This window comes from Schistocerca piceifrons, chromosome 3 (genome assembly GCF_021461385.2).
Source record: "Schistocerca piceifrons isolate TAMUIC-IGC-003096 chromosome 3, iqSchPice1.1, whole genome shotgun sequence".
Classification (NCBI taxonomy): domain Eukaryota; kingdom Metazoa; phylum Arthropoda; class Insecta; order Orthoptera; family Acrididae; genus Schistocerca; species Schistocerca piceifrons.
Window position 1 is genome coordinate 531,992,550 of NC_060140.1, and position 25,473 is coordinate 532,018,022.

The following is a 25,473-nucleotide window of genomic DNA, read 5'->3' on the forward strand; positions in this document are numbered from 1 at the left end:
CTCAGGCTTGTCTGACATTTGGCATTACCCCCAAAGGCCTCACACTTAAAGTTCCCATCTCTGGCTGCAACCCTTCTTTCCATCAGTCCCTATACCAATTCCAAACTGAACAATCCATTGCCCTCACCCACCTAATCCTTCACATACACATCAATTCAGCCAATGAACACACCCGTCAACTCCTATCCTTAATAAAAGTCCTCAGTCTTTCCTCTCCCACATCCACACCGGCTGTTCAGAGCATCCTCCTACAGGCCAACCGCAAATTAGAACAGCATGCCACCCTCCACCTCAAAAAACTATCCAATCGCTTGGTTTCCCACCTCTGGAAAGGCAACTCACTCACCCTTCACAATCTTTCCAGCAAACCTCAACCTCCTCTCATTGCACACAGACCCAGTCTCTCCCATCTACTCAATCTCCCACTTCCAGCTCCACTCCCTCCAAAACCTCAAAATTCCAATCAACACAATCTGGAACCACAACACCCTAATTCAGTAGTTAACCTTTCCTCCAAACCTCTCTCTCAATCCGAAACCTCTATCCAAAGGCCTCACCTTCAGCCCCACTCCCAGATTTAACCAAACAACCCTTGTCAAAGATTTACTGTCCTACACTCGTACTCTCTGCTGGAAATATAACTTTGCCACGAAGAAAAATGATCCTAATCCTACTCCTAATGATCCAAATCCCCAACACACTATCCAAATTGAGCCCTGCCTGGAACAGTTCCATCCTCCGTCACAGCGGGACCCACCTCCTCTTCCTCAAAATCACCCTCTCCAAACCTTCCAGGAATTTCTGACTTCCAGCCTTGCCTCTCAATCCTTCTTAAAAAACCTTAATCCTACTCCCAACATCACCACTGCTGAAGCCCAGCTATCTGTGATCTGAAGGCTGACCGATCCATCGTCATTCTTCCGGCGGACAAGGGTTCCACGACCGTAGTACTTGATCGTCGGGAGTATGTGGCTGAGGGATTGCGTCAGCTTTCAGACAACACCACATACAAAGTTTGCCAAGGTAATCCCATTCCTGATGTCCAGGCGGAGCTTCAAGGAATCCTCAGAACCTTAGGCCCCCTACAAAACCTTTCACCTGACTCCATCAACCTCCTGACCCCACCAACACCCCGCACCCCTACCTTCTACCTTCTACCTTCTTCCTAAAATTCACAAACCCAATCATCCCGGCCGCCCCATTGTAGCTGGTTACCAAGCCCCCACAGAACATATCTCTGCCTACGTAGATCAACACCTTCAACCCATTACATGCAGTCTCCCATCCTTCATCAAAGACACCAACCACTTTCTCGAACGCCTGGAATCCTTACCCAATGTGTTACCCCCCGGAAACCATCCTTGTAACCATTGATGCCACTTCCTTATACACAAATATTCCACAAGTCCAGGGCCTCGCTGCGATGGAGCACTTCCTTTCACGCCAATCACCTGCCACCCTACCTAAAACCTCTTTCCTCATTACCTTAGCCAGCTTCATCCTGACCCACAACTTCTTCACTTTTGAAGGCCAGATATACCAACAATTAAAGGGAACAGCCCTGGGTACCAGGATGGCCCCCTCGTACGCCAACCTATTCATGGGTCGCTTAGAGGAAGCCTTCTTGGTTACCCAGGCCTGCCAACCCAAAGTTTGGTACAGATTTATTGATGACATCTTCATGATCTGGACTCACAGTGAAGAAGAACTCCAGAATTTCCTCTCCAACCTCAACTCCTTTGGTTCCATCAGATTCACCTGGTCCTACTCCAAATCCCATGCCACTTTCCTTGACGTTGACCTCCATCTGTCCAATGGCCAGCTTCACACATCCGTCCACATCAAACCCACCAACAAGCAACAGTACCTCCAATATGACAGCTGCCACCCATTCCATATCAGACGGTCCCTTCCCTACAGCCTAGGTCTTCGTGGCAAACGAATCTGCTCCAGTCCGGAATCCCTGAACCATTACACCAACAACCTGAAAACACCTTTCGCATCCCGCAACTACTCTCCCGACCTGGTACAGAAGCAAATAATCAGAGCCACTTCCTCATCCCCTCAAACCCAGAACCTCCCACAGAAGAACCACAAAAGTGCCCCACTTGTGACTGGATACTTTCCGGGACTGGATCAGACTCTGAATGTGGCTCTCCAGCAGGGATACGACTCCCTCAAATCCTGCCCTGAAATGAGATCCATCCTTCATGAAATCCTCCCCACTCCACCAAGAGTGTCTTTCCGCCATCCACCTAACCTTCGTAACCTCTTAGTTCATCCCTATGAAATCCCCAAACCACCTTCCCTACCCTCTGGCTCCTACCCTTGTAACCGCCCCCAGTGTAAAACCTGTCCCATGAACCCTCCCACCACCACCTACTCCAGTCCTGTAACCCGGAAGGTGTACACGATCAAAGGCAGAGCCATGTGTGAAAGCACCCACGTGAAGCACCAACTGACCTGCCTACACTGTGAAGCTTTCTAAGTGGGAATGACCAGCAACAAACTGTCCATTCGCATGAGTGGACACAGGCGGACAGTGTTTGTTGGTAATGAGGATCACCCTGTGGCTAAACATGCCTTGGTGCACGGCCGGCACATCTTGGCACATTGCTACACCGTCCGGGTTATCTGGATTCTTCCCACTAACACCAACCTCCGGAGATGGGAACTTGCCCTTCAGTATATCCTCTCTTCTCGTTATCCACCATTCCTCAATCTCTGCTAATTTCAAGTTGCCGCCGCTCATACCTCACCTGTCTTTCAACAACATCTTTGCCTCTGCACTTCTGCCTCGACTGACATCTCTGCCGAAACTCTTTGCCTTTACATATTTCTTCTTGTGTCTGTGTATGTGTGGTTGGATATGGGTGTGTGTGCGAGTGTATACCTGTCCTTTATTCCCCCTAAGGTAAGTCTTTCCGCTCCCGGGATTGGAATAACTCCTTACCCTCTCCCTTAAAACCCACATCCTTTCGTCTTTCCCTCTCCTTCCCTCTTTCCCTCTCCTTCCCTGTTTCCTGATGAAGCAACCGTTGGTTGCGAAAGCTTGAATTGTGTGTGTATGTTTGTGTTTGTTTGTGTGTCTATCGACCTGCCAGCGCTTTCGTTTGGTAAGTCACATCATCTTTGTTTTTAGATATAATAAAATATACAGCATGACTTTTTCCCATAAAATATGCTGCTGTAATCGACATAAATCAGAATGGCTTAAAACCATTAAAGTTGTAATATCTCAAGTTATACCCAACAGATTAGGATCTCAGGATAATAGAGAGGCAGTTACTCTAAAATCTTCAGTGAGAAACTGGTTTTTTACAGCAAAAAAATCTTGATTCTGCAGAATATAATACACTACTTCGTCCACATTATTGGTGCAGTTTCTTTAATAGATCACGGGTAACACTAAAAGTAGTTTTTACTTCATTGATAAACAAACCAGTGAACTGTCCCAACTGTTTTCCATTCCAGTGACATTTGTGGATGAAATTACACCAATAATGTGGACAAAGTAATGTGTTGCGTTCTGGAGAATCAAGTTTTTCTGCGATAAAAACAGGTTTCTCATTAAATATCATAGAATACCTGCCTTTCTAAACTCCTGGGACCCTAATTCGATGTGTGTTTCTTAAGATATTATCATTTTCAATGGTTTTTAATCCCATTTTGATATTTGTTGATTACAACACCCTCTGTCATGTCACAAAAAAAGTTAAATACAGAAGTTACGCATTTTTCTCAGAAAATCCAAATCTGAAATAAAAAATAGGGATTTCTATTTAAGATTTCAAGGTTAACACCTCTTACACTCACAGCACATGGAGCAGGGGTAGAGTTCGGTGTCATTGGATGAACAATTTTTTTAAATCCAGTTTGTAGTTTTTTCAGATGTTTCCAGAAACAGTTTTTAATGCCTTGCCCTGTATGTAATGCTACTCCTAATTTATATTATCTCTGTCAACATGTGAACGAGCAAATTTACTGGATTATTCTTTCTGAAGCGTATTTTTAGGTTGTTTTTCTGAAAGTGCTAGTTTGGTTTTTATCTGAGATTTTCAAAATGTATAATAGTGAATTGCGTATATTTGATTTTTTTTTCTTTTTTTTTTGTTTAGGTAATGTCTTTAATTTTCTTTCTATCAGTGTGTAAATTTTGTCAATTATGGTAGGGCTGTAACCAATATTCTTTGCTGTTCTTCTAAGCATCTTTGTGAGATTTTACATTTTCTTTAGTCAAGTTATACCAAAATATGCCCATGTGAATATAAAAATACAACACAGGTAGCCAGATGTGTAAAACAAAATAGTGAAGTGACGAGGACAGAGGAAGAGTTCTGAAACAGGTATTGAATGAATGATTTCTTAAAGATGAAACCATATTTAATCAAATGTACAATTATAAAAGTCTTAGAACCTTTTCTATAAAACTTTTTAAAAATTTCAAAAATTTTATGTATATTCTCTCAATCATGTTTAAAGTCAAAAATATTTTTACAAAGTGATGGCCATTTTTGGTAGTTTACCTACCATCTTCAGGTCTGAGATAGACAGATCAAAAGAAAAATTGCCATAAGTAGCAAAGTTAAGTAAAAATTGCCACTGGATTACTTTTAAAAAATTACAGGGAATTAACATACCATATATTGTTTTATCAATGCACTTGCAGTGTACAAAGCCATTTCATTGCCTGTAACATTCTTATTTTAAATCTTCAGAAAAAATGTGCTATGTGTAGCCTAAAAAAACATAAAGGCAAATATATTTATGTATTGGCAAACAAATAAGAACAAGAAATAATTATTTAGAAGAAAGAGTAGTTCATTGAGTGTACCATGCTATCTGTGACAGCAGTTGAAATGAAAAGACTGTATAACATGGTAAAAATTTTTATACATTGAAATGTCCATACAATTATTGTTGTTACAATCAGTAACTGTGAGCACAGATTTGCTTCTGAAAAGGAAGAAGCAAGTCAGAAATATTTGTTTTTAGTTTGCAGCACATAAAAGTAATGTGGTTATTCAAAACATTAAAATATTCATGGTGAAATGTACCATGTAAGCTGTGCTTGAAGTCAAAACATAGTGGTCAGTTTTGCTGTAACTGTGGGTACACGGGGGTGGGAGGAAGTCATGTGTCATCCCGTGTACATATATCTTTACTGTTTGGACAAATTTTATACTTTTGGCTTCAAGTACAACTCACATGATATGTTTCACCATGAATGTTTTTCTGTTTTGAATAACCATGTTACTTCTATGCACTGTTAACTAAAAGTAAACATTTGTGACATGCTTCTTTCTATTCAAAGGCAAATCTCTGCTAGCAGTTATTGCCTGTAATGATAATAAGTATATGGACATTTCAATGTATTCAGAATTTTTACTGTGTTATACAAGCTTTTTGTTTCCACTGCTGTCACTGATAGCATGGTATGCTCAATGAACTAGTCTTTCTTCAAATAATTATATCTTGTTCTCATTTGTTTGCTAATGTATAAATATATTTTCCTTTATCTTTGTTTTAAAATAAGAATTTTATAGACAATACAATGGTGTTGTACACTGCAAGTCCATTTATAAAACAACATGTGGTATGTTAAGTCCCTGTAAATTTTTTAAAAGTAAGTCAGTGGCAATTTTTACACTACTTTGTTACTTACGACAGTTTTTCTTTTGGTTTGTCTTTCTGTGATCTGAAGATGGTAGTAAGTTACTGGAAACCAGTCATCACTTTTTAAAAATATTTCTGATGTTAAATGTGATTGGATGGTACATAGACAATTTTTGAAATTTTTAAAAAGTTTTATAGAAAGTTTCTAAAATTTTTAGAATTTGACATTTGACATTTGATTATCTGCATACGATCGCTTTCTCCTAGTCCAACAGTGTCACATGTATTTAAAACTATATTTAGCACAACTAGAAATAGGAAACCTATTTCAAAATCCTATGTTGGGCACAATTATGAAATCAATTAATGAGGAAGATGGAAATGGACATCGAAACATTAAACTTTGACATAATTAAAAAACTAAATACATTAATCCAAAATATAATTACAATAGTAAAGGAGTAGAATGTGGCACAAATTTAAAATTTTTCAATAGAGGCATAAGTAACAGAAATAAAATTTAATAATGAGGAAGTAGATTTATTATAGAAAGGCCTGGTGTATAAGTTGCCAAATAAACCAACTCATATTAATACAGGTAGCATTATTGCACATGTAAAAATAGCAATTCATACAGCTATCACTTCTATTGCTGAGTGAAACTACTTTGCTAGAAAAATATCCAAAATATTTCATCATCATCAGGATTTCCTTCCAGCGAGCCAGGTTGGAACTTTATGAATGATATGCCTCCATTGGTTTCTGTCCTGGTACAGTTTTTCCCTCTCCACTACATCCCATGTTACTCCTCTCCTCTTGGGATCTTCCTTAACCTTGTCTGTCCATCTCTTTCTAGGCCACCCAACTGGTCTTCTTCTTAGTATCAATATTTATTAAACACAATTGTAACAGTAAAAATAATAATTTGTTTGAAAAAGAAGATCAAAATATTGATACAATTCGTGAAAATATAGAAACAAACAATGCTGTCACACTCAAAGCAGACGAAGAGAATATAGTAGTGATCATGTCCCATACAGATTACATAAATAAGACCTTAGAAGTTTTTAGTAAAAACAACATTACTGCCAAACAAAAAGACTCAACTAATCAAATCCATGCCACAAAAAAAAAGTCCTTAATAAAACTGATTTTCTTACTCAATAAAACAGAAAAGGCATGAACCCATCTCTATCCGAATCATGGTCCAGTCAAAAGTCCATAAAGAAAACACTCGTAGCAGACCAATAGCTAATTAAATTGGCAGTCTCGCATCTCTCTTTGCAAAAAATTCTGTTATATTGTGACTCAGAACTACGTATATGATAATCAGTGCGTAGTAAAGAACTCTAGCAACCTAATACTACAAATTATAGACAATCTCATATAACGAAAAATTTATTTCCTTAGGTACAACAAACATATACCCCAACATATGAGCTAATGGAACTACTGAAAATATTGAACATAATTTGCGTAACCTGTGGGAAAATGTGCACAGTCAAAATAGGATGACTTCTTACTTTCTTAAAATTAACATCCCCTCATAAGTATTTTTAGTTCAAAAACCAACTATGTATATGTAGAACACAGTATAGCACAGTAAAGTTGCCTTGCTGGTACACTAGTGAATATTTTTCTTCGGCATATTGAGAACAATACATTTTTCTTAAAACTATCCAAAATGGACTAATAAAATTCAGAACTATAACAGATATGTAGATGATACATTGCTTTTCTTGGAAGGAGTAGGAAACAAAATAGAAATCTTGCATTCACAGTGGAATAGCGTTCATAAAAATACAATGTTCAAAATCTTAAACGAACAGGATAAACTTTCTGGCTCTTGGGATTGCAAGAATCTACCAAATACAGACAACCACAGACTATTTTATAAACAGCAGCTCTTATCATCCAAAAACACACAAAAAGCATGTTTTCGAACATGGATAGAGAGACTAATAAAATATCCATTGGCTAAAGAAAACATATCATCTAAATTAAAAGTACTAAGAAGAATGGCAAAAAAAAAAAAATAAATAAAAAAAAAAAATAAAAAAAAAATAAAAAAAAAAAATATTTGTACAGACAGCCATAGTTGACAAAATTTATGCCAGGGAATTTCTCACAAATAAAAATAAAATAAAATAAAAGATAACATTACCTTAACAAAGAAAAATTCTATCAGAAGTACACAGTTCACTATCATACCATACTTGGAGAAAATCCCAGATAAAATTAGACTTGTGCTTTAGAAAGCCAACCTAAAAATAGGCTTTAGAAAACACAACACAATGTGATCACAAATTTGTCATAACATGGAAAAATCCCGTTAATTTACACATGCAGGTGTGTAGTGGGTTGTTGTTGCAGGTGCCAGATTTAATTATGCATCAATGAATGACACTGTATGCAACAGCAGCAGCAGTGGCAGTTTATTCTTTGACTTTTTGCATTACATACTTCTTGCATTGTAATATGTACATAGTTAGAGTGTTTCCCCATTATGAGATAATGATTAACATTCAGGGACATTTCCAGGGTCATGTATTGTGTGGAGCTGTTAAGTGTTTGAGTGAGCATGTTTATTCTGATAAATAAAGTTTCTACTTTTCATGGATCTCAAGAGTAATATTTCAAGCACTACCACCTGGCTTAACAAATACACACTTAACAAAAGTTGGACAGCCATAATTCTAGCTACACCTGACAAGTGGTGTCCCCAATGTTCTTTTAAGCTGACATGAACTTAGCTGCAACCCGCTAGATCACTGCTTTGATGTGGAAGTACAGGACACCATAACTGCCCCACTAGTGGCAAATTCTTATGACAAGCTCAAGACAGAATTGATCTGTCGCAGCCTCCAAAGAAGAAAGAATTCATAATGTGCTCACACAAGAGGACATTGGAGACCGCAAGCCCTCACTGTACCTTTGGCACTTAGTAAGCAAGTTGGATACTGGTACTGTTCCAGATAATTTGCTGCACACCATATAAAACTGCTGCTTACCACAACAAGTCAAGGTAGTTGTAGTGCCCCAACAGAAATACCATTAGACACTGTTGCAGAGCTTTTGGACAGATTCAAGAAGCCATTGCTCCCACTCAGTTTTTCACAATAACAGAGCCGTGCAGCAGTACAACAGAGACAGCAGCATGTGGATGTGCTGATTATGACTCTCTAGTGCCAAGGTTGATTTATTGTGTACACAAATTGGCAAGCTGTGTCTCAAAGCAGCACCAGCAGTGATAGGTGGTGATACCACAGATCATGAAGGAGCTGTTCATTGACTAACGCTACACCTGCTAATGAAGAGTCAAAGGCACAGCTGACTGCCTGTGATCATCATGGCACCTGTTTATCAGTGATAGGCAGTCAGGCCAAAAATATTTGATGGACATTAGTTCTGATTTATGTATGTTGCCACAAACTTCAGTAGATCACTGCAGACCACTGACAGTTAACTGTTTGTCAGTAGCAAACAACTTTTTCCTATGGAAGCCAACGAATGGACTGGGTTTAGGACTGTGTTGCCCCTTCATCTGGGGCTTTAATGTTGGTGACATCTTGGAAGCAAAACTAGTTGCTGATCTTCTGGCTTATTGTCATCTGCTGCTGTACATGGTGAACACTCAGCTTATTGACAGTGTTGCCAGCCTGACTGCTACAGGATTTTGCCATAGTGCAGCTGTTATGCAATTTCCAGCTTTGACTAGACCTCCAGGTGCTCCTAAACAAGTGTTACATAATATGGTGCACCATATTAAAGTTACTGATGGCCCACAGGTATCCTGCAGACCTAGCCCTTTGGCACCTTATCACCTTGCTATTGCTAGATCTGAGTTTGACATTGTGCTCAAGGAAGGCATTATTTGACTATCAAATGGCACATCATCATTTCCTCTACATTTAATACCTAAGAAGTGTGGAGATTATCGCACGTTTAATGCCATAACTGTGCGAGATTGCTACCCAGTACCATTGTTGTGGGACTATAATTATGCCTTGCATATTGCAGCCATATTCAGTGCCTTTGATTGTGCCAAAGCCTACACCCTTATCCTTTTAGCAGAGGAAGACATACAAAAACAGGGATTATCACTCCCTTTGGTTATTTGAGAGTGTGTACATGACATTTGGTTTACGGAATGCTGCTCAGGCAGGACAGCAATTTATTGATTCAGTTCTGTATGGGCTGCCATTTTGGTTTTGCATACATCAATGATATTCATACCTTTTTGGCCATCAAGGAGCAACACCAACAACATGTTATTGAAGTGTTAATGCACTTAGAGCAATAGGGTGTGCTCTTTAACATGGCTAAATTTGTGTTCAGGCAATCTGAAATTACTTTCCTTGGCTATCAGATATCTTCTGTGGGTTGCTACCATTATCAGAAAAGTTGAATACCAAACTGAACTCTGTTAAAGAATTATGCTGGTTCCTGCAAATGTTGAATTTCTATTGCCACCATCTACCATGATCAGCAGAACTACAGGATCAATTAGCTGCAGCTCTTGCTTGCCTGAAGGTTAGAGGCAATGCTCCAGTTAAGTGAATTGATGTGATGTGCTTTGCTTTTTGATCCTGCAAAACAGAGTATGGCAAATGCTGCACTTCTTGCATGCACCAAGTTCAGTCCATCCTTAGCTTTAGTGGTGGACCCAAGTCAGACAGCTATTGGCACGGTGTTGCAACAGTTGTCAGATGGCTCATGGCAAATGCTTGCTTACTATTCACATGAACTGTCACCATCGCAGCAGAACTGGAGTGCCTGTGACCACAAACCTCTGGCCATGTATGAAGGTGTTAAGTACTTTTGGCCTTAGATAGAAGCATGGGAATTTACTGTCTACACAGATGATAAGCCATGGACTTACACCTTTAAGCAGAGCAGCGACAGCAAGTCACCTTGTCTGTATAACCACCTAGAGTTTATAGCTCATTTTAGCACTGGCATCAAGCACAACGTAGTTGCTGGTAGCCTCTCGTGTGTCAATAGTGTTTTAAGTTCTATAGATTTCACAGAACTCGCCCAGGCACAAGAAGGTTACCAGGAGCTCCAGAGTATCTTAAAAAATGCTGTATTTGCATTACAGTTGAAGCTCATCAGTGTTCCTGGTGAACATGTCAAGACGTTTTGTGATATCTCTCAGGGAAAATTTCACCCCTTGCTTCCAGCTGCATTATATAGACAAGCCTTTGACAGCCTACACATCTTGTGTCCACCTGGGATCTGTCCAACATTTACCTGCTGTTGAAGCATTTAGTGTGGCTCTGTATGCAATAAAGCATTTTGTAAGTTAAAAAACTCACGTATGTAATGTGAATTAATGGTGTGGAAATCTGACTTAAATGTAGTGTTTTGCAAATGTAATGTTAAATGTGGATATAATTATGTAATACACAATTGTACTGTTTTATGAAATTGCTCGTAAGTTTCATATGTGGAGTTCTAACTCCTGTCTTGAATCACATATGCGGAAGTCTTAAAGTAATGTTGAAGTTATAATACATAAGATATGGCCTAAATTAAATATCAAGAATCTCATTTCTTTTATTCATTTGTGTAGGCCAATGAAGAGAAGAGGGAAATGGATGCCTTACAACACAGCAACAAAAGAATATTGTTCAACCTCTTGCCAGCTCATGTCGCCACACACTTCCTTGATAACCAGTTCCGCAGCAACATGGTGACTATAAAAATTCAGATTTTATTGTTTAATAATCAGCACTGACTTAATCTCTGTGTGTTTCATTTGCAACTTCATCAAACAGCAGGAAAAACCATGATGGCGTGTCAGTATTTCATCTACAGATTATTTTCTATAAACATGCATGTCCGAAGGAATATTGCATCATACTTATTAATAACAGAGGCACTGCACTACTGCATCTATCTGCTGGTGCCAGGGCAGCCCCCTGAAAAGGAATTGCATAATGTGAATAAGTGCAGGTTGTTGTGATGCATGACTGATGACACATGGAAGTTCAGATGTGGTGATGAGTCCTGCACAGATAGCCAAAGCAGTTTAGGCAACCACTCACATAAAATGGGAAATCCTGGTTTGATTCCTGGTCTGGCAAAAATTTTCATTATCATTCCATTATACAGCTGATGGTTGTCTGTATTCTCTAATGCGAATATATTTAATGTAACTAATGGTATGAGTTGTTCAGGTTGCTCTCTTGCATGGCTAATGATCTAGACAAACATATGTTAGGAGGAGTACTCGAGTTTTCTTCTCACAAGTAAACATAACCAATGTGTTGCTTGAGGCTTTCCCGACGGACATGTTGTATATGTGGTTCTCGGGCGAGACGTCGGATGTCATAGTGAAAACTCCACAATATTTCATCATCGTAACTGGCCGACATCTTCAGGTGCGACGAACACACTGCTAAGTCATGACTAGAGCCCACTATTTATGCCAGTCTTAGGCAGGAAGTGTGCACGCGTGGAGTCGCCAAATTCGATGGCCAATAGTGATGATACCAACCGATGGCTGGAAAGAGAGGAACGCCACCTGCTAGATGAAGAACCAAAGACTTCGGCGCACGTGCAGAGGCTGCCACTGCTGCTCTATGCTGCCATCAGCTGCCCCAGTGACCTCTGTCAGAAGCCGCAAGTAAAAATGCGTGTCCATGTAGGCGCGCGACTATCCTCCCGTTGTCAACAGAATATTTATGTTGCTGGCGAATCGTCATCTGTCATATGGCCAATAGTACTCCTCTCTGCTTGATGTGACTTCAATATGACCAATACTGGATCCCAAGCTGTACTGAGCTGAAAGCCCGTGTGTCTGTTTACAAGATTCGTCGTGCTACATATTTCCACTGCTTCCTTAATAACACTGTCCCAGTATGGACTCATCAACGCGAGAACTTTGGTGTGTTGATAATTCATAGAATGGCCTGTACTGAGACAATGCTCGGCCACTGCAGACTTCTCTGGTTGCTCTTTACAAGTGTAACATCAGTGTTCAGTACATCTCTCTTCTATAGTGCAACAAGTTTGTCCGATGTACGACATGCCGCAGCTACAAGGAATCTCATAAACACCGGGTCTTCTTAGGCCAAGGCTGTCATTAGATGAGCCCAAGAGAGCTCTGAGTTTTGCCGGCGAACGAAAGACACATTTAACTTTATGCCTCTTTATGGAGTTTTCACTATGACATCTGACGTCCAATCTGAGAACCATATATAAAACATAACCAACTTTACATCATATTTTAAGGATAAGAAAACACACTAGCAAGATGATTGCACTAAGATTTGGATCATAATTCAGATAGCACACAGTTAAGACTTTCTGAAAAGACAGCTTTTGAACTTTTGCATATACCAGTTGTTTCTCACTTGCTCCACCACACTGCAGATGCCTAATGCCCAAGCATGAAGTTTTGTACAGCAGAGAGACAACCAGAGCTCTCCTGTTTGGGGATGTAGAAAGCAAAGAAGAGGGGGAAGGTGGGCAACTTTGTGAAATATGGTTTGATATCTTGCTGGAGAACATAAATTACCATACAAAAACAGTAATAATATGAGTATGTAATATGTCACTCCCCTCCCCTCCCCATATATATATATATATCTAAAAAGAAAGATGATGAAACTTACCAAACAAAAGCGCTGGCAGGTCGACAGACACACAAACAAACACAAACATACACACAAAATTCTAGCTTTCGCAACCAATGGTTGCCTCGTCAGGAAAGAGGGAAGGAGAAGGAAAGACAAAAGGATATGGGTTTTAAGGGAGAGGGTAAGGAGTCATTCCAATCCCGGGAGCGGAAAGACTTACCTTAGGGGGAAAAAAGGACAGGTATACACTCGCACACACACACATATCCATCCACACATACACCGACACAAGCAGACATATATATCCATTGGACAGACGGAGGTCAACATCGAGGAAAGTGGCATGGGATCTTCCTCTCCAACCTCAAATCCTTTGGTTCCATCAGATTCACCTGGTCCTACTCCAAATACCATGCCGTCTAATGGCCAGCTTCACACATCGTCCACATCAAACCCACCAACAAGCAACAGTACCTCCATTATGACAGCTTCCACTCATTCCATATCAAACGGTCCCTTCCCTACAGCCTAGGTCTTCGTGGCAAACGAATCTGCTCCAGTCCTGAATCCCTGAACCATTACACCAACAACCTGAAAACAGCTTTCGCATCTCGCAACTATCCTCCTGACCTGGTACAGAAGCAAATAACCAGAGCCACTTCCTCATCCCCCTAAACCCAGAACCTCCCACAGAAGAACCCCAGAAGTGCCCCACTTGTGACTGGATACTTTCCGGGACTGGATCAGACTCTGAATGTGGCTCTCCAGCAGGGATACGACTCCCTCAAATCCTGCCCTGAAATGAGATCCATCCTTCATGAAATCCTCCCCACTCTACCAAGAGTGTCTTTCCGCCATCCAGCTAACCTTCGTAACCTCTTGGTTCATCCCTGTCAAATCCCCAAACCACCTTCCCTACCCTCTGGCTCCTACCCTTGTAACCGCCCCCAGTGTAAAACCTGTCCCATGCACCCTCCCACCACCACCATCTACTCCAGTCCTGTAACCCAGAAGGTGTACACGATCAAAGGCAGAGCCACGTGTGAAAGCACCCACGTGAAGCACCAACTGACCTGCCTACACTGTGAAGCTTTCTAAGTGGGAATGACCAGCAACAAACTGTCCATTCGCATGAGTGGACACAGGCGGACAGTGTTTGTTGGTAATGAGGATCACCCTGTGGCTAAACATGCCTTGGTGCACGGCCGGCACATCTTGGCACAGCGTTATACTGTCCGGGTTATTTGGATACTTCCCACTGACACCAACCTATCAGAACTCCGGAGATGGGAACTTGCCCTTCAATATATCCTCTCTTCCCGTTACCCACCAGGCCTCAACCTCTGCTAATTTCAAGTTGCCGCCGCTCATACCTCACCTGTCATTCTATAACATCTTTGCCTCTGTATTTCCGCCTCAACTGACATCTCTGCCCAAACTCTTTGCCTTTACATATGTCTGCATGTCTGTATATGTGCGTATGGATATGTGTGTGTGTGTGTGTGTGTGTGTGTGTGTGTGTGTGTGTGTGTGTACATGTCCCTTTTTCGTCCCAAGGTAAGTCTTTCCGCTCCCGGGATTGGAATGACTCCTTACCCTCTCCCTTAAAACCCACATCCTTTCGTCTTTCCCTCTCCTTCCCTCTTTCCTGATGAAGCAACCTTGGGTTGTGAAAGTTTGAAGTTTGTGTGTTTTTTATTGTGTGTTTTTTGTGTGTTTTTTATTGTCTCCTATCAACAGACCAACACTTTCGTTTGGTAAGTTACATCATCTTTGTTTTTAGATACATTTTTCCCACATGGAATGTTTCCCTCTATTATTTTAATGGCATTCATATATATCAAAAGGAATAAACAAAAGCAACTAAAGAATTATTATGAAATGAAGTTAATGATTTTAATTTTACAATTCAATCATGCCAATCACGTTGAGGAATTACTCATCTCCTGCGAACATACTTCAGTTTAACAGTACCAGCTTCCAAATCCAAAGAAAATAATGCACAGCAGCACCATTAATTTTTAAATAGTGCTGTGGTACTCTTTAATAATGATCTAATTTGTTTTATTCATTTTCACTGCATTTGTGACTTGCAACATAAAAATGCTCAAAGCAGTGAGATCTTTGGCACCAGCTAGATGGTGGAAACTGTGCAGTTTGTCAGAGTGGCCTTTCAAGAGTAATGCAGATCATATCACTTCAAGAAGTCAAAATCTGTTTTTCTTTTCAAATAGTTTGTCACTATTAAAAAAGAAGAGTTGTGGTTTTCCCTGTATATTTTATTTGTGGAGTGGGCATTAATGAGATGTAGATCTTAGCTAAAGTATATACTGCAGGTGATACAAACAATTTAAGAAGAGGTGGATGATGATGATGATGATGATGATGATGATGAAGATGTAAATGAAGTGAAATAATTTGGAAGTGAAAAGAAGCTGACTGCTCTTAGGTACCTTGCAGAATTCCAGTTCATAGACTACATGCCCATACAAAATAACAAAAGCATTGAAACTATTTTTGATGAGACAGTCATAGGACCACAGGCATTTGAAAATAATTGTTATCCTATTGTTTATGTCCAGTCGCAGATTGGTATAAAATCATACTAAGGGCTTCATAATTGCAAGGACATTCTTATAGATGACCTTTATATGAATGCCTGCTTCTAAATTGCCATGTTTTCTTTTTAGTCTCCCTCCCCCCTCACACACACACACACACACACACACACACACACACACACACACACACAAACACCTCCTCCTCTTCCTCCTCCTCCTCCTCCTCCTCCTCCTCCTCCTCTCGTTTCCTCGGAACAATGACAGCATGAAGTATATGTTGTTGTAGGTGTAATGACAAAGGAAGAAACTGCTGAATTTCAGGTTGCATGTGGTAGCAAAACAACTGAAAACATTTGGGAATATTAGCTTCATCTCAATGTGGACAGCATGCAAAATTGAGAATGGCTCACAGCAAGGCATTTTATTGAAATTATTTAGATCACAGAAAATAAAAGTAAACTCACGCAGCAGTATACATTATGTTGGGAAAAGACAAAAAAAATCAAAGGGGAATTTGATTTGTACAGGACTGGTGTAGGTGCAGTTGGGAATAATGTTAGTCCTGAATAGCTGCTGCTGTTACTTTCAAAAATAAGTTCTTGTTATCAGCCATAAATCTCATAAGGAACTGATGTCACTGTCAGAATTCCCAGCACATGCAGTAGAGGCCTGTGTGAGCTTGGTGAATTAACACTGTGTATCTCATGATTGCCTCACTTTTGATCTAAAAATGATATCCCTTATAGAAATTGTGAATGTTTGTCGTTGCAAGAACTTGCCATCTGCTTTCAGTTTCCCAAATTTACTCTTTCAAATATTATATGATTCATTGTAAGAAAGTTCAGTGTCAGTTTGAATAGAAATGAACAAAAAACATGAAGATCCTGTACTATTTGCTCTTTGTGGGACAGTGTTATCAAAGAAACTAGTCTCACCACATTCACTGAGATGACACATAGGTCAACCATTGAAATTATATGAAGGAGGAACAGGTTTCAAATTCCTTTCCTACCATCTAGATTCAGGTTAATCTAGGTTTCCCCAAATCACTTAAGGCAAGTGCTGTGATGGCCCCCTTTGAAGTGGGGGAGGGGGAGATGTCAGTTCAATAATTTCAACTTGTTTTCCGTGTCTAGTGCCTGCCCTAATTGACAATGTGATTTTAAACCCTAATCCACCTTGCTTAGTTGTCACGACCTGCACAAAACCTAATGTAACTGACCCAGTGATTACCTTTGGGGCAAAACATTGTATTATCACTGGCCTTACTGAAATTGGCCAATATACAACTGACAACACATAGTTCCTGAAAAGTGGCAACAGCTATGTCAGCAGGACCAACTGTCTGGATGACTGACTGATATGGCCTTAGTAATGTTGTCCAACATGACATTGCTATGGTGAATTGTGATAGGCTAAAACATTGGAAAATTACAGCCAATGTGTTTTCTGAGGACATGCAGCTGTACTGCATGGCTTAATGACAATAACGTACCCTTGGGTAAAATATTCTCCAGGTGAAGTAGTCCCTTGTTTGTGAAGTACTGAAAATGCTATCATCAGTAGAAACAAAATTGCCATTTTACAGTTCTGAGGATGGAATGTTAGATCTCTTAACCAAGTAGGTAGACTAGAGAATTCAAAAAGGAAAATGGATAGATTGCTGTTACATATACTGGGACTAGTGATGTGCGATGGCAGGAAGAACAGAACTTTCGGTAAGGTCAATACACGAGTATAAATACAATATCAAATAGGAGTACCGCAGAAATAATCTAATCATGAAGGAAATTCACTACTATAGCCAAAGTAGACACGAAGCCACATCTGTCACAATAGTATATATTTATATGGCAACTAGCTCTGCAAATGATGAAGAGATTGAAAAAATGTATTACAAGATAAAATAAATTATTCAAATAATTAAAGGTAACAAAAATCTAACTTTGACATGGGATTGGAATTCAATGAAACAAAAAGAACAAGAGAGGAAAGGAATAGGAGGGAGAGTTCTAAAAGGAGTAGCCACCAGGTAGAATCTTGCACTGACAATGATTTAATCTTTTCCAATATTTGGTTTAAAAATAATGAAAGAAGTTTGTCTATATGGAAGAGACATGGAGACACTCAAAGGTTTCAGGTAGACTACATGATGGCAAGACACAGCTCTGATACCAAATTTTAAACTGCAAAACATTTCTAGTGGCAGATGTGAACAGTGACCATAATTTATTAGTTATGAACTTCAGAGTAAAACTGAAGAGATTGCAAAAAAGGAGAAAGGAGCTGTATAAATTCATACAGCCAGCAGTTGTTTAGAATTTCAAAAGTAGCCCTGTCGGCAACAATTGACTGAAATGAGGAAAAGGAAAACAATAAAGGATGAGTGGTTAGCTATGAGAGATGAAATGGTGAAGCCAGCAGAGGGTCAGTAGGGGGAAAGACAAGGCCCTGCAGAAATCTATGGATAATACAAGAGAAACAGAATTTAACTAAGTAAAGGAGAAAATATAATAATGCTGCAAATGAAGCAGGCAAATAACACCTATAAAATGATGTAGACAAGAAATGCAAAGTGGCTAAGCAGCAATGGCTATAGGACTAATGTAATGTGCTAGAAGCGTGCATGACTAGGGAAGATATTAGAAAATTAGAGACCATGAGGAAAAGAGAAGCAGCTGTGTGAATATCGAGAGCTTAGATACACAGCCAGTACTAAGCAAAGAACGGAAAGCTTAAAAAATGTATAGAGGGCCTATATAAGGGAATCAAATTTGAAAACAGTTATATAGAAAGAGAAGAGGAAGTAGATGAAGGTGAAATGGGAGATATTATAGAGATATTGTACTGTGTGAAGAATTTGACAGAGCATTGAGAGACATAAGTTGAAACAAGGCTCCTGGAGTAGACTATATTGTTTCAGAATTATTGAGAACTGTGGGAGAGTTAGCCCTGACAAAATTATGCCACCTGGTGTCCAGGTTCTATGATACAGGCAAAATACCTGGACACTTCAAAAGAAGATAAGTGCTAACCATCTGTTTATTAGGTCATCGTTGCTAAATAATAATTCAGATTACTTACAGAAGAATAGAAAAAACTGTTAGAGGCTGATCTCAGGGAAGATAAGTTTGGGTTCTGGAGAAATGTAGGAACACGCAAGGCAATATTAACCCTAGTTAGGAAAGAGAAATTTCAAAAGGGGATTAAAATTTGAGGAGGGTTAGTCAAATTTTGAAGTTTGTTGATGTTACTGTAACTTTCAGAGATGGTAAAAGAGTTAGAAGAGCATTTAAACAGAATGGATGACATCTTTCAAAGAAGTTACAAGATCAACACCGACAAAAGTAAAACTATTGTTATGGAATTTAATCTAATTAAATCAATTACACTATGAAATGAAACACTGAAAGTAGTGAAAGAGTTCTGCTGTTTGGGCAGCAAAATAACTGATGATGGATGAAGTAAAGAGAATATAAATCCAGACTGGCAATAGAAAGAAAAGTATTTTTGAAAAATGGACATTTTCTATCACTGAATATAAATTTAACTGTTAGGAAGTCTTTTCTGAAGGTGTAACCTTGGGTGTAACCTTGTAGAGAAGTGAAATGTAGATGATCAGCAGTTCAGACAAGAGGAGAATAGAAGCCTTTGTAATGTAGTGCTGCAGGTGAATGCTGAAGATTAGATGGATACATCAAGCAACTAATGATTAGGTACTAAATTGAGTAGCGGGAGAAAGAAATTTGTGTACAGTAAAGAGGTTCAAATCAATGTAAGTTGTGTTGCTACACACGAAGTAGAGGCATGGACGGGTTAGATTTGCATGGAGAGATGCATCAAATCACTCTCACAACAAAAGACTACAGTAGATCATGTTAACTGTCCTACATGGTTGAAATAAGGTATTCCTCAAATTGTGTCAATTACAAAGGATGATCGAACAAGAACCATAATAATTCTATAGTTTTGTACCTTATAATTGAGGCCCTCATAGGGGGGGGGGGAGGGGGGGGTCTATTTCCGTGCCTAAGTACCAATCTCGAACACCACTGAGCCACTGGTTCTGTTACTTCTCCCATCTGTTCTTTTTGCACATTCCATCTATTACGATGGAACAAGTGGTGTTTATGTGCAGTCTTCTTCCAACAGTAACCATCATTGTCTGCTATGATGAATGGTGCTCTGGTTAAATGTACCTTAGTTTCAGTTACACAGTGAAATACAACCTCAAACATCGTTGGTGTGAAAGCTTTAAATGGTACAATATAATTTTTGTAGTCTCCAGGTGTAGAAGATATTTTGTCTCATAAATCTAGTTTGTTGGCTCTTCTGTTATGGATACTTCGTCTTCTGAAGGTTTCCATTTAAAACAGAACTTAATAGGCAAAATTCTCTCTCCATGGTGTCTGTGGAAGGAGGCAAATAGTACTAATAGCAACAATATTTTCATTCATGCATTCGTACAGATTGTAGTTGGTTATCATTGTACATTACAGTGGAACCTTGCATAGCGAGCATAATTTGTTCCAGAATCTTACTCATAGTATGAAACACTTGTTAAGCAAAACCATTTATCCCATATACATTAATTTTAGATAAGATAATGTGTTCTACACAGAAAAAGTACTAAAAGTTTTATCTTACTCCTGCCATTTATTCAAAGAAAATTATACATGCAGTATTATGCACTTTATTATGCTTGACACAGAACTAATTCATTTTTTCCAGGAAGCTGCCTATAGTCATTTGTTTCTTCTGATGCTTCAAAACTTGGGGAGCATTATTTTTGAAATAAATTTGTAGTGCACATAGCAGTGGCTGCTTTATTGGGGTGATGATTTTCAGTGCACGATGCAACTGATTCCCGTGCTTTTGGCATTTCTCTTATTGTGCCAGAAGGCTGCTGTTTTGCTGTTTCTTCCTCCTCCTCCTCCTCCTCCTCCTCCTCCTCCTCCTCCTCTAAGTTGTGGTCTTCCATAAGCTCATCTATATCATTGTTATCCACTTCTAGTCCCTTGCTCTTGGCCAAAGACACAATCTCCTTGACTACAGTCTCCACAGATACTAACTCAAATGCTTCAGCGTCACATTTGACTACGCAATCTGTGAAAGCTTTTTCCAAGCAGAAGTGAAAGTTCTCTTGGTAACCCCTTCCCACAGCTTTTCGATCATCTTGATGCAGGCAACAATGTAGAAGTGATATTTCCAAAACTCTCTAGAGTGAGATTGGTGGCTTCAGTCAACTTGAAGCAAAGTTCGAAAATTGCTTTAGTGTAGTGCTTCTTAAAATTTAGAAATCTGCTAATCCATAGTCTGGAGTAACAGAGTGGTGTTGGGAGGCAGAAATTGCCTTGATAAATTGAAATTCTTCAAGGAAGTGGTTTTGCAGGCCTGGAGAGTGGACAGTAGTGTTGTCCATAACAAGCAACACATGGAGTGGCAGATTGATATTGAGCAAATATTTTTTCTCTGAAGGACCAAACACTTCATTGATCAGATCACAAAAAAGGTCACATGTCACTGAAGCCTTGTTCTTGGATCTCCACATCACATTTAACCTGCTCTTCGGGATTTTACACTTCTTGAAGGCTTTTGGAGTTTCTGAGTGATAAACATGCAGCAGCTTCATTTTCAAATCACCACTTGCATTTGCACAGAATAGTAGTGTGAGAAGGTCATTGATTGGCCTGTGACCTGGCAATGTATTCTCTTCTGCTTTTGTAAACATGCACTTCAACATCTATTCCCAGAATAGACTCATCTCATCGCAATTAAAAACCTGTTGCGGCAGAAAATGTCAGAATCTACGAGCATGCTTTGCTGTGCCTCACAATGCTGTGGATTCTGGTTCTTCTCTTAAACTTCTTAAACCAACCACAGCTCCCCTTAAACACTTCGTTGGCCACTGATGATGCTGTCATCTTCTTAACAAGTTCAGCAAAAATTATTCTCGCCTTCTCACAAATGATGTTCTCGTTAAAAGTGTCACTTTGCAATTGCTTTTCATTTAGCCATATAAGGATCAACCTTTTGACATCATCCAGAATATGAAACTATTGTTTAGATACTCCCTTTGAAGCATCTATCTCCTTAATTGTGTCCTTGTTCTTGAGGATAATCCAAGTAGTTGATACAGACCAATTCTATGTGCTTGCTAAATCAGCAATGCTCACAAAACATTTCCATTTTTCAGTTATTTTATGTTTCATTTCTAAGTCATTTTCTTTCTCATATGGTTGTCTTCTTGTGGCTTTATCTTCAGGGAAATTTCTACGAAGGATATTAAAATTTGCACCAAAAAATTACACTCTGTGAACACAAGTTTAGAAAAATGTTTGATCCCAAGTTGCACTAAGATGGTAGCAGAAAGAGTGCTAAACCCAGACTGCAGTACGTACTAAAGACGTTGTTCATGTGCCTCTGCTGAGAGTGAAAGGTGTTCATATTGTTAAACATTTCCCCCACTGCATGTGAACGACTGGTGACGTCACACTAAATTGTTGTCTCTCATTATGTGAAAACTGCTCGTTAAGTGAGCCATTTTTTTACAGTTTGTTTTGCTAATTATGCAAATTGCATGTTATGAGAGGTACTTGTTACGTAAGGTTCCATTGGAGATTGTGATTTGAGAATTATAAATACAATGTAGATATTTATTTTTATTTTTATGCCTTTCCAAGACCTTGTAATGAAGCGTGCACATGTATTTAGATTGGTACTTATTTCCAGGACCATCATGTTTGTAAAACAGAAGTGGAATATAACACATCATTAAAATAGGAGAAATTTGACATACTTAATGATCACATTTAGAGAAACTGTATATTCAGAATCTTCTCAGTGAATCAGTCTCTGCAGAGCTTCTTTCAATACCTTAAGTGACATGAATTATTTTAACATACTATTGTTTAGAATAACATTAAATTTCGATTATTCTTTATGTTTAATGATGTCATTTATAGCTGTGCTCCAATTTTGCATTAACTGCTTGTTAGTAGCAGTGAAGTTGCTTTGATGCTGAGCTTCCCCATACATACTTGTATATTAGTGTAGAGTGAATACTGGCATTGCCATTGTATCTTGAATGGTTCATCACTTGCTGATGCATAATTTTTAAACTAAAAATTGTCAGATTTCTTTAGTCAGCTTTTTCCAAATACCCTTTTTCAGTAAACTAGTTGTTCATAATTTGCAAATGTATAGTTCATTAGCTTTAGATCACAACAGCCACTATTCTTTCTATTATAGATAGACGGATAGATAGACGGATAGATAGATAAATACATAGATAGATAAATTTTTATACAAATTTGTTTCAGATTAAGAAATTATGTTCTTAAGAGTCTGATATCTAGTTGAAGCTTAGGTTTTTATGAATTGGCTTAGTTTGAGTTAATTTTTCACATGTTTGTACATTATGAGATAACTATATTAAGACTGTATCACAGAACTTTTAGAAAATATTTTTATTTTGGTAGACATTATAATCGTGTTATTCAGTTGAAGAGGGCATCTACTGGATTGTGTTTAACAAGGAAAGAATCCTTGCATGCGAAATGCGCCTGTTTTTGATGGTAAGAGCTCTCACAAAAATATGCAAGACATTTGAAAAGATTTTGTACTAACTAATGTTTGTTAACCATAATGGAAGTTCCTCAGTGGAATAGTATGTAAAAGAAGGAACATGCAACCACTCACCTTTGGACTGATATGTACATTGTATAACAGGAAACAGTATTCAAATTAGTTTTCAAGTTCTTGCTGTTTTCCCTAGTTAAAGTACACACCTTCACACGCTCAACCACACAGACATCCAAATGTAGTCTCCAGCAGCCATGGTGAGGTTGTTTTCTGTTATGTGTTTTAATGCTACACTCATCAGTGTGCTATAGGTAAGTGGTTGCATTTCCCTTACTTTACCTAGTGTTTAACAAATTACTCAGACCATTTATGTGGCATTTTTGTATGCACTTTGATTGCTTTATTTTCTTCTAAACTTGGTTATGTCATCATATAAAATTTGGTGTGTTAGTTAGATAGGGTAGGGTCATAGACAAAATTCAGTTTGTATGTTGCCAGTGACTTACTTAATAAATTTTGCAAGTATCTAATCATGTAGAATTGTGACATATTCATTAAAGCTAACTTGCAAATGAAAATGTAATCATTAATAACAGAGATATTGTGTGATCCTTTTAATTTAGTGGTTGTAGTGGCCCTTCCCTGTTGTTGTGGATGTAGGCAGTAGTTGTTATGGCCCGCTATAACCAAGCTGCAGTGCATAGAAGCTGCTGATGGCTGAGTGTAAGCTTTGTATACTGATGCTACGCACTCTTTTTCCCTTTCCCGTCCTTCTGTGTGGCTGTGGTGCACAGAACACTCTTTCACAGGACCTCTACCACCAAAGTTACTCAAGAGTCGGAGTCGTGTTTGCAACTGTCACCAATTACCATGAATTCTACACTGAACTGGATGGCAACAATCAGGGTGTGGAGTGTCTTCGACTGCTTAATGAGATAATTGCAGACTTTGATGAGGTTTGTTTTGTTTTGTTATTTATCTATTACCTTAAAATAATTATTTCCCATAGCTGATACTGTTGCTTTCATTGTTGTGTTTTTATTTTTTTTGTTGGTATTGGAATGTAATGACTCTATTTACAGCTGTGGTAGAAGTAACAGTAGTGGCAGCAGCAGCAGCATAACAGGAGCTGTAGTTTCTAAATCTACATCTACATACATACTCCACAAGCTGCCATATGGCACATGAGGGAGGGTACTCTTTACCACTACTAGTCATTTCCTTTCGTGTTTCACTTGCAAATAGAATGAGGGAGAAATGACTGTCTGTATGCCTCCATGTGATGCCTGATTTCTCATACTTATCTTCGTGGTCCTTATGCAAAATCTATGTTGGTGGCAGTATAATCTTCCTGCACTCAGCTCTCAAGTTCTAGTTCTCTAAATTTTCTCAGTAACGTTTCTCAAACAGAGCATCACCTTCTGTCCAGGGATTCCAGTTTGAGTTTCCAAAGCATCTCCAAAATACTTGCTTGTTGTTTGAACCTACCAGTAACAAATCTAGTAGCCCGCCTCTCAACTGCTTCAGTGTCTTCCTTCAATCTCACGTAGTGCAGATCCCAAAAACTTCAACAGTCCTCAAGCATCTCCTTTGGAGATGAACCACACTTCCCCAAAATTCTCTCAATAAACCAAAGTCAACCACTCGCCTTCCCTAACACAATACTCACATGCTGTTCCGTATCAATCCTCACATGTTTGTTCCATTTCATATTGCTTCATTCACTATTGGCCAGGAATCTGTTTCCTGAAGAAAAGAAATTTTCAAATGAGATAAATTCTTTACGATAGCAACACACCCTTGTTCTAATCACAAATAACCTTTGAGGAAACTAAATAATGTGGTATACTTGCAGTCTGAACTTACAAAATGTTTCCAACAGTTTCAAAAGGGGTAAAGAAAAAGTAACAACTAAAAACACATTAATACACCATACTCCCTTGAAAAAATAGACTCATACAAATATGATAAATAACGGTATTTGAAACATTGGTAGAGAAACCTGGCATTGGTAGATACAATTTGAATCAGAGTGTACCAACCTTGGGTCATTACAAATTGTGGCAAATAATATGAAGGTAACTAGTAACCAATATGCACATTTTAGCACAAAAATCTTTAAATTT

General features: G+C 38.9%; 1 protein-coding gene across 3 annotated transcripts in view; it reads left to right on the plus strand.

Annotated features, from left to right (window-relative positions):
• Nucleotides 1-25,473, plus strand: part of LOC124787785 (Ca(2+)/calmodulin-responsive adenylate cyclase) — a 355,797-nt gene that overhangs the window by 223,995 nt on the left and 106,329 nt on the right. For all 3 annotated transcript variants that reach the window (XM_047254687.1, XM_047254686.1, XM_047254685.1), the window contains 2 exons: nucleotides 11,192-11,311; nucleotides 24,142-24,303. In XM_047254687.1, the coding sequence (XP_047110643.1) occupies nucleotides 11,192-11,311; nucleotides 24,142-24,303 (282 nt within the window). The remainder of the gene's footprint in view (nucleotides 1-11,191; nucleotides 11,312-24,141; nucleotides 24,304-25,473) is intronic.